Raw genomic sequence first — 11,019 nt, 5'->3', positions numbered from 1 at the left:
CAGGCCGGGAGCTCGCGCGCACGCCGCCGGGTGATCGCAGACAGGCAGGCAGAGTGGTTAAACTTTTATGTGTGTGTGTGTTTTTCTTTTGTTCCTTTTCTTGGTGCAGACTGGTTTTCCTTGGATTTTTTCTATCACAGTCCAAAAAATGCTGCTTCCTCTTCTTTGGAGTAAAAGCTACCATCTTCTTTGAATTTCATGTGCTGCATTAAGTTCTACATCTTTTTGGCCTTCCAATGCAGCTTGTCATTTTAAGGGGAAACCTGCACCTCAGCTTCCCAGGACCTCTCCTCAGCCCAGCAGTTTGTCTGTATTCAAATTAATGCAGCAGTGCCCAGTGATAGGCACTGCTGTGTTCCAATTCATCCAACTTCTAATAAGATTAGATCCCAGTTGTTGATTGTTTGTAATATTTTCTATGTGATTCAGGTTTTATTCATAAAGTCTTTGTCTATACCTATGTCTTCAAGAGTTCTGTCTATTCTCTCTTCCAGCAAATTTAATGTTCTGTCTAATATTTAGATCTTTAATCTATTTTGATGTTAGCATGATTTTTTTTTTACTCTTACTCAGACACTTTATTTCACCTTTTATTAAACCAAATGCAAACCATTTACAAGGCCTTGCTGGGGGGCTTCCTCACGTGAATGCTTGTTTCTGGAGTGAAAAAGACCATGGTTTCAGGTCCATGAATGAAGTTTGGCCATGTCCTGTCACAGATGCTCCAATGGCACCAGGTACAGAAACACTGCAGAGGGAAGGGGCAGGTCAGAGAAGTGAGCCAGGCCATCATACACCTCAGTGTTAGAACTACTCCCGAGGTGGTGTGTTCACTAGGTGAAGATTGTTTAGTGCTGTGGAGTAGTGGGGGCCTCATTTTTCTTTCACATCCACCCTGGTATTTGACTTAATCTAGTTGATTTTTCTTTCTGGTTCATTTTCTGTATTTGGGTTTGTTTGCCTCCCCTGTTTCAGAATATCTGCATTATCTACTAGCTCTCCACTGAGCTTCCCTCATGCACCTCTTTCTCTGGTTAGCCATAAAAGATCTGACTCAGGCAGTTATCTAAATGAATAATTCATAGCCTTCCAAAATAGAAAGCACCAGAACTGTCTGAATTCACTGATAAATTGACAAAACTATTAATAGAAAAATGCAAACTCTCTAACTTTTTCTAAGAGTAGAATCAAATGCATCACTTTCTAACTCATTTATTTGAATACCAAAACCAAAGTTGTTTTCAGGAAAGGGAACCTACATGCCAATATCACTGATAAATATAGATGCAAGATCTCTCAACACAATAATCAGAAATCAAGACCAACCATCTGTCAAAATAATTATATATCATGAGCAAATGGGATTTATCACAGGGATGCAAGTGTGGTGCATCATTAAAAATTCAAATAATGTAATCCATCACATCAATAGAAAAAGAAATTGTATGATTGTATCAATAGAAGTAGAAGAACCATTTAAAATTGAACATTGATTAATGACAAAAATTCTTAGCAAATTTTGAAGAAAAGAATATCTTCAACTTTATAAACTTATTTAAATCACTATATGTCATCATCTGCAATGGTAAATAAAGTAGTTATTCTCTCAGTCTTATAAAGGAAAAGGCAAGTGGGCCCTCCTCTAATGGTTTTCAATACAGTCTCAGAAGAATGATCTGAGGCAACAATATGAGAAAAATAAATTAAAAAGATATAGATAGGGAAGGAAGAACAATTACATTTTTTTTACAAAAGGCATCACCAAGCAATCTTCGGAGTCAATAAATCAACAAAAACTTGGAATAAGCAGTTACAGCAGTGTTGTAAGACACAAGGTTAATGTACAAAATTATAAGCAGAAATAAATATAAATTTACTATAAAGCATGTATATATGACAATTAATTAGTTTAAGCATATATAATATGCAAAAACTTGTTATGGGCAAAATACATACAAACAAAATCATAAATATGTTATTAATAAGATCAAGGCAGGGCTGGGGATTTAGCTCAGTGGTGCCGCTGCCTGCCTTGCAAGCACAAGGTCCTGAGTTTGATCCCCAGTAAAAAAAAAAAAAATCAAAACAATATAAATTGGTAGATATATTGTACATTCATGGATAAATGATTCAATATTGGTAAACAATTATTTTAAACTGATTTATAAATTTATCTTAATTCTAATAGACATACCATAAAGTGATTTGTGTGTAAGTTGAGTATGAGTATATGTTGAATATCCCTTGTTTGAAATATTTGCGAACAGATCTGTGTCAGATTTTGGACATTTTTAGTTTCCAGGACATTTACATATACAAAATGAGATCATTTGAGGATAGTGAATGAAGTCTAAACAAATTCAGCTTTTTCTTCTCTCTTCTGTGGATACAAGGTCTTGCTTTGGAGATCAGACTGTTCTTGAACTTACTATATAGCCAGGATGGCCTCGAACACACAACAATCCTCCTGCCTCAGCCTCACCAGTGCTGGGGTTACAGGCACGCACCACACCATACTTCATTTTAAAATTACATGTTATATGCATGGCCTGGAGGTGATATTTTATACAAACATTAAAAAAATTGTGCATGAAGCAAAACTTCATTGTGTGTCTCTTTCTACCTGTTGTGCTATACTGGTGCTAAACACCTTCACATTTTGGAGCACTTGGAATTTTCAGATTAGAGATGCTCAATGTGTGCTGGAAAACTGATGCTAGAGTTATGTACAAAGGCAGAAACTTGCCACAGTGAAACTAAATCTCCAAAGTGTTTGTGATCCAAGCTTGGGAAAAACAATGGGAATAGAAAATGAGAAAGGAAACAATACTGGATATCAGACAGATTGGAAAGCTTAGTATTGAGGTTGCTGAAATTCCACAAGCAACTGATTTAAATAAATTGAGACCCTGAGGCATAAATGAGGAGAAAAATTATATTTCATGATCTGTTGAAATATAATGGATCTGAGGCTGAGTACTGGAACCACAGGAACTTTTTGAAATGGCTTTTTATGGCTTCCCTCTGAAGAGTTTTCTCAGGGCTCCCATTAGGTCCTTGTTCCTCAGACTATAGATAAAGGGATTCAGCATGGGTGTGACCACGCTGTACATCACAGAGGCTGTTGCACTGGAGTGTGAGTTGTGTGTAGCAGATGAACTAAAGTACACTCCTAGGCATGTACAGTAAAATAAACAGACAACAGACAGATGAGATGCACAGGTAGAAAATGCTTTGTACTTCCCCTGGGCTGATGAGATTGCACGTATGGAGGAAACTATCTTGGAGTAAGAGTAAAGAATACCAGCTAGCGGTCCACAGAACAGCAGCCCTGCTGCAAAAAACATTACCATGTCATTAGCAAAAGTGTCAGAACAGGCAAGAAGGACCACCTGATTAATTTCACAGAAAAAGTGTGGGATTTTCAGTTCTGTGCAGAAGGACAGCCGTAGCACCATTAAGCTTTGTAACAAGGAATTCAGGGCACTTGTGATCCAGGACACCAAGACCAGCAATCCACAGAACTTGTGATTCATGATGACTGTGTAATGCAAGGGGTGACAGATGGCCACAAAGCGGTCATAAGCCATTGCAGTCAGGAGAAAGTTGTCCAAAACTCCAAAGAGTATGAAAAAGTATATCTGTATGATGCAGCCTTTATAGGTTATGCCCTTGTTGTGTGTCTGAATGTTCACCAGCATCTTTGGGATTGTGGTAGAAGTGAAACAGATGTCAACAAAAGACAAGTTGGAGAGGAAGAAGTACATGGGGGTGTGCAGACGAGAATCTGAGATTGTGGCTAGGATGATGAGCAGGTTCCCAAACACAGTGACCAGGTACATGAACAGGAAAATGCCAAAAAGGAAGGGTTGCAAGCTGGGCTTCTCTGAAACTCCCAGAAGGAGAAATTCTGAAACTTTTGTTGCATTTTCAGCTTCCATGTGACTTTAAAAAAGAGAGAGAAAATTAATGTAGCATATTATGCATTACTAACCTTACAGAAATGGTATACTTTATATTTTACAGTCAGGTCCCCTGAATCTGTTCCCCTTTATTGGATCTCCTTTGCTGTCGCTGACTTGGAACTTCTGTTCTACTCTAAGCCATTCTCCAAGAGGACACATATTCAAAAATTGGAATTTCTTTCACACAATTGAGTAATGTAATTCAATGATGATTATGCTTTGGAAACTGTCTAGGCAATGACTGATCAGTGCTAAAAGAAAACTAAACAACCCAAATATTCCTGACATCTGTTGAGGAAGAAATAATACAAACCATGAAGGTAAATAAGGGTAGGTAAGGATATAATCATATAATCTACCAGATAGTTATTACAAAGAAAAAAAAAAACAACAAAGGCGGAGGAGAAAGTAGAGTGGTTTTTTCCCCTACTAGGTTTATTGGTACATTTAAAACCAACAATACTGTTACATTTATCATAGGGTTATTTTAATGGCTATTTAGGAAAGATCAGCAGGTGACACTTGAAGAGACTTTCAGGAAGACAGGGAGAGAGCCACAAAGTTTTCTGCAGAAGTACATGTTTCACAAGAGACACAGCCAATGCAAAGGTCCTGAGGCTGATGCTTGTTTCAGATGTTTGAGGTCAAGAGAGAGTCAACAGGACAGGGAAAAAAATGACAGGGAAAAATGAGTGAGAGGGAGAGCGATATGAAGAAAATGTCAGAGAATAATGAACAAAGTGCCCTCACTGTTGCTGAAGCTTCAAGGCATAGTATCTCACTAATTAGATATTATTACACTTGCTTTTTATTAAGTTGGCTGCCAAAATATTATGTGAATTGAAATGCACCTTCATTTATTTCCATGTATTTACTTTGCTGTGGGCTATGCATTACGAGTTGTATCTTAGAATATTCTTAGCTCAAGTCCACATTCTTTGAAAACTTTCTTTATCCCAAAATGCAAATGTATGTCCACATGTGCACATAGACAAATGCATATCCTGCTTTAAAACATGCTGCATGGCATGTTACTTTGGGGCTGTGTTAACATCATGTTTTTTCTTACTCTTAGTCATACTATTTAAAATGAATGTCTACCAGGCAAGCTGTCTCTAACAAATTATCTTTTAATGAAAAATTGTAACTGGCACTCAGATATCTTAGTTTGTAACTCTCTCCTATACATGTAACATTCAAGTTCCATTTTGGCAAGGGCATTTTTCTTCTATCCTGTATTTGAACAAATACTTGCCAACATGCTCAATAAACAAAGTGAGATATTAAATGGCTCTGAGGGAGAAAATAATCTAATAAGCTCTTGTTGCCCCTGAGAGACTGTCAGAAAAAAGCTTTTGGTTTTTGGCTGCATTCTAACTCTAATTACATCCACTTTAGGACTAGCAAAAATAATACAGTTGAAAACAAAATATTTCAAAGGCAAAATTGATTATATGACTTTTATACAAAGATACCTACATATTGGATATCTGTATAGGGAAAAATGCAAAAAAATTAATAAAGCCAACATTTAAATGTAACTATACAAAGAACAAAAATGTTGGGTCTTTAAAAATTATAGATTTTTTTGTAGCAATAAATGATTTGGCTATTATTTCAAAATTTTAATTGACTTGATAATTATTTATATATACTACAATATTATGTGAATTTTCAATCATGTATTACTTGTGTAATGATCAAATTAGTATACTTGGAATATCTATCCATTATTTCAAACCCTTATCATTTATTGTATTGATAATATTCAAAATCCTAGGTATTTTGATATATACAATATATGATGATAAACCAGAGTTACTCCATTCTGCAGGGGAGTAAAATGGAATCCCCCTTCCTAAATGCAACTTTGCACCCACTGATTGACCTCTTTCCATTCTTCCTACTCCACCCCGTCATCTTCTTGTAATCACTGTTCTACTTTGTACTTAAATGAGACCAATTGTTTTAGATTTCATAGTAAAATCAATTGGTATTTGTTGTTATGTGAAATAAGCCAGGCAAAGAAAGTAAAATAACTTGTTTTTCTATGGGTCCAGAGCAGATAAGGTAACTCTTTTGCTCTTCTTTTCTTTTTGTTACTGGGAATTGAAAGCAAGGCCTTCACCTCAAGTTACATACCCTGCCCATCTGCCCCTGTTTTTGAAACACATTCTCACTGTCTCCAGTTTTCTCAGTTTGGGCTGGAACTTGAGATCCTTCTGCCTCAGTCTCTAAGAATGCTAGGCTCACGGATGTGGGCCACCATGCCCAGTTCCTGTTTTTTAATGTGGTATCATTTCTGTTTTCCCTGCATTTTCAGTTCTGAATTTTTAGACAAATCCAGTGAACACAATGTAATCCTGATTGTGGTCATCATCTAACATGCAAAGTCCTCCCCAGATTATATTCTGAGAAATCTTGCACAGGCCAATAAAAATTTAACTTTTTACATTGAATAAAATTGTTGGTGCTGCTGATCCCAAAGGGAATTACATCATCATCATTTGTTACTTTGTGCTGTGCCCTGAATTGTAATGCAAGATCCAAACAAGCAGAGACTTCACCTGCTTCATTTGCACTTGTGAATGTGTCCTCATTATGTAGAATAAAATTGAATAAAGAGGAAGTTATGAAATGAGAAGAAAGGGAGGGGGATACAATTAAATTGAGTGGCATTAAAACAAAGCTATTAAATGACATCGACTGGAACATTAACAGTTAAACAAAGGAAGACGTATAATAGCAGTAATTTAATACTTTTAAGATGGGATTGATAATTAAATTGGCAAGATTTAGATGTAAAGTAATATAATAAGATATTGCTTAAATAGTGTGACCACTAGCTGATGACTAGTTACTATTGTTGAATGAATTAGGAATTGTACCTCAGTTTATACAGGCATTTAATGTATGACAATGTTGTATTTTAATTTAGGTTGAAAATCTGGAATAGGTGAATTTATACCTGGCATAAATTGCTATGCATATATAGAGAAATGAAGTTGTTCCCTTAGGTCACAATATCTTTCAAAATGTCATAGGAATTAAAGACCTCATTTGAATGTAAAGTACATGTTTCAGATGTTTCAGAATACAATTGTGAACACATCATAGAAAGTTCTTGTTTGGGAAAAATCATCTTAAATAAGGCAAGAAATTCAAAAGTAAGAAGATGGGCTTGCTTTACCAAGTGAAAATTAAACATCATGGCCAAAAAAATAACATTCCAATAATTATTAGAGAAAGAACAAACAAGAAATTTCCATTGAAATGCTGTTACCTATAGAAAATGGCATGTGATATCAATGTAAAAAAATCACAACATTGTTACCTCTCGGAAACAAGAGACATCCTTATTTCACCATATGTCCAACCACAGGTAATGCATTATTTCTCTTCTCTACCTAATTACTGCAAAGTTTTTAAGACATATGTTCTACTTATATTGAAATCACTTTAAGCCTCTCAGTCACCTTCTAATTGAGCTTCCGTTACCATTGCTTAACTGTCAACAGTGACCTGTGCTCTACTAAGCTCAAAATCCCCTTTCTTAGCATGGTGAATAGATACATTAATAAATTAAAGAAGCAAGAAAACCCTAGCAATCTCTCCGCTCTGGGCTAGGCTGGGTTGGCTCTTGGCTAATCATAGGTACATGCACTTGGCTTTTATTTTCTCACTCTGCAGCACCTGCTGACCATTAGGAATCACCTGGATAGATTTTACAAACAGAAGCGCCCAGTGTGGAAGTCCAGATTCCTTCTTGAATGGTTAATGATGGAGACTGAAGTTATGTTGTCAGAGAATACAGCAGGAAATGATTCAAGTATGAGTCACCAAATCAGATGCTGAACTCCAAACTAAACAATCACGTCCCTTCCAGATCATTGTTTCATACTCTAAACAACAGTGAAGGAGGTATTTACAGCTTTGCCTATTTGCTCATTAGGTACATTTCCCTCTTGTTATTCCCTGTGGGAATGTTGTTCTGCATTGAAGTTTTTTCTTGCCAATTCTTTGTTCCCAAGACATCAGGATAAATGTCAGGTGAATAAGTCTTTGTTATATCTTCCCTCTGAACTCTTCTGTCTTCCAGAGATCTAACCCCCTGATACCTAATTCCAGCCCAGAACCAAAGTTATGTTGAAGTTTGACACTGAGAAACATGTCTTAGTTAGGTCCCTTGGCTCTCCGAACACAGTTCCCCATATAGTATTTTCAAAAAATGGACTATTCTTCTCCTCAGCAAGGGAATAAGTTGGAATGCCTTAATATAAAATCATTAACTAGTATAGTCCTTGGCTTCATAATTTTTTTGCCAATACAATTTAAAACATCATATCTATAGCCCAAGATTAAAGAGTTATTATCTATCTAGTCATAAACATCAACATTTCATAATGCAAAACATATGTTCAGATATTTTTATGAATATTTCCCTGAATTAGCAACTTACAACAATTCTCTTTCTGTTTTTATAAAATTCCATATTTGTGGTCTTTACAATTATGCATCTCATTGTACATTTGTAGAAACAGGGCTGAGAATGGTTAAGTGGCCTGCACAGTTGAGTCTATTGAGGGTTAGAATCTCAAAATATTCATTCCATACCTGAATGGAAATCCATAAGGACACAGGGCCTGTGCCTGGAACATAGCAGATCTTTAATAGATTTTAGATGAGTGCATAAATATATGCATGATTTTGATAGGACAAGTGGTGTGAGATGTCCATGGCAAATGCTGGTCAAATAGCTCAGGGTAGTGGAAAGTAAGAATATGCAGTGACAGGAAAAAGAAAAGATGTGTAATAGTTACAAATGTGGAAAGATATTTGGAGACAGGACATATGGGACATTTAGAGGACAAGAGAAATGAAAGGTCTAAACAGTATCTAGGGAAGGGGTCTTGAAGACTGGGATTGCTCTGCTGTCCTAGGGGTAGCAAGCTGGAGAGAGGACAACCTGGCTAGAACCTGTAGAGAGTTTCTAGTGTGGAGGGTGAGCCTTGTCCAGAAAGATAACTTGATCTCAGTCCTAAAAACAAATCGGGTAAATTCTAACCTAACATTTGGGTTTCTAAATGAGACTAGAGACTCCAGATGAGAACATGGCTTGGACAGTGGTTTGACTTAGCCCAGATGAGATCCTGGGTAATGAAGGCTGTCTTCTATGTCTGTAATTCTGATTTATAGGATAGAAAGACTATAAATGGTTGTTGTTTTGATGCACTTAGTTTGTGATAATTGTTTGCAGCAGTGACAAACATATGCACACAATCTCTCTTTTATTAGGACTACTTTATTCTTTTGTTCTTCATTGAGTTTATTGGTACTTTTAAAGTATACAATACCATTACATTCATTATTGGTATCTTGTACCTTTACATGACAGGTCTTGGTTCTCATTTTTTCCCCCATACTCCTCCTCCCTTCCCCCCCTCCCTATTTACAAAAATCTTGTTTCCATTTTTTCCTTTTCTTATATTTTTTACTTTCCTTTATTTCTTTTTCCTACTCTTCCCACTTCCCCTACACTTTTGGCCCTTTTCTTCCTATTTCACATTGTCAGCTATACAATTTGGAGCTTATTTGCACTTTTAGTTTTTCACACCAGAGAAATATTTGGTATTTACACATGTGTGTCTTATTTATTTTACTTAAGAGTATGGCCTCAATATGTATCCATTTTCCTATGAATGACTCCAATTTCTCATTCTTTATGGCTGAGTAGTATCCCATTTTATAGAAAAACCACATCTTCTTTATCCAGTCTCCAACTGATGGGCAAATGGGCTGTTTCCAAGTTTTAGCTATTACAAACTGTGCCACTATAAACATGGGTGCACGTATATCACTGTGGTATGATTCTTTTAATTGTTTTGGAAAGATACCCAGCAGAGGGATGACTGGGTCAAATGGAACCTCTAATCCTAATTCTTTCAGGTCTCTCCATATTCATTTCCACAGTGGTTGCACCAGTCTGCACTCCCACCAACAATGGAAAAGGGTTCCTTTTTCCCTACAGCCCTGCCAACATTTGTTATTGGTTGATTTCTTGATAGCAGCCATTCTTTGTGGGGTGAGGTGGAATCTCTGTTGTTTTCATCTGCATCTCTTGGATGACCATATATGGATAGTTAGCTGGCATACAGTGTGATGCATATATACTACACACACACACACACACACACACACACACACACACACACATATCATATATAAAATGTGTAATGATTTGTCTACACATATCCTTCTAACATATCCTTCATCTTTGACATTTTCTTATTTGTCTTGGGAGCATTCAAAATATTCTATCACATTATAAGCAGGCTTCACAGTGTGTGGGTCTGATCTATCTGCATTTTGTTAATTGTGTGTTATCATTATGAGATCATGGCTAAAGAAAAGAGCTCCCATATGAAAGCTCCCAGTGTAGGTCTCCATTGTCCCAATGGAGAGGAAGATGGGACAGTCTGGGTCCAGTGTACCAAAATGCCTCTTAGAACTTCTTCCTACACATTGAGCATGTCATGTCTCCCTCTGTTCTATCACCTACAGCCTGTCACTTATATTAACCAGAGTTGTCCAGAGAAATGGACAGAATGGATGCATAGACAGACAGACAGACAGACAGACAGAAATACTGAAAGACAGAGAATAGATTCACATGATCACAGAGGCTGACTGTTTGTGCAATGGCTGCAAACTGGAGAGCCTGATAAAACACATATGGGATTCTTCCCCAAAACCAAAATCTTCAGAGGCAAAACAGCCAATGGTGGACAATTCAACCAAAGACTAAAGTAGACTGAGCTCCCACAGGGCTGCTGCTACCAGTCCTAGAGGGCAAAAGCTGAAGAAAGTACAGTTCGTTATACAAGGACAGCAGCAGGTACCCTGCTTCAGAAGGAAGAACCAAAAAGAGACAGTGCATGTTTCCTACTTCATTTGCTTACTTGATCCAAACAGACAGCAAAGCTACTGGAGGATTTATGTCCTTATTCAGGTTGGGTCATTCTCCATCAGTTCAGTGGCTCACGTGCCAGTCTCC

At 36.9% G+C, this 11,019-nt stretch overlaps 1 protein-coding gene and 1 pseudogene across 1 annotated transcript; both read right to left on the bottom strand.

Annotated features, from left to right (window-relative positions):
• Nucleotides 1-676, bottom strand: part of LOC104851097 — a 21,926-nt pseudogene extending 21,250 nt beyond the window's left edge.
• Nucleotides 677-3,011: 2,335 nt separating this feature from the next.
• LOC104851096 (olfactory receptor 19) lies at nt 3,012-3,941 on the bottom strand. The gene has a single exon (XM_010608257.1). It carries the CDS (start codon nt 3,939-3,941, stop codon nt 3,012-3,014), a length of 930 nt encoding a protein of 309 aa, XP_010606559.1.
• Between the last annotated feature and the right edge of the window lie 7,078 nt (nt 3,942-11,019).

This window comes from Fukomys damarensis, unplaced genomic scaffold (assembly GCF_012274545.1).
Source record: "Fukomys damarensis isolate Sample0158 unplaced genomic scaffold, DMR_v1.0_HiC HiC_scaffold_30, whole genome shotgun sequence".
NCBI classification, from domain to species: domain Eukaryota; kingdom Metazoa; phylum Chordata; class Mammalia; order Rodentia; family Bathyergidae; genus Fukomys; species Fukomys damarensis.
The sequence above is the reverse complement of the archived record's forward strand: the minus strand, read 5'-3'. Positions and strand labels throughout refer to the sequence as shown.

What these genes read in the sequence shown, in the direction of transcription:
- LOC104851096 (XM_010608257.1), bottom strand. Translation starts at nt 3,941, where the DNA reads ATGGAAGCTGAAAATGCAACAAAAGTTTCAGAATTTCTCCTTCTGGGA.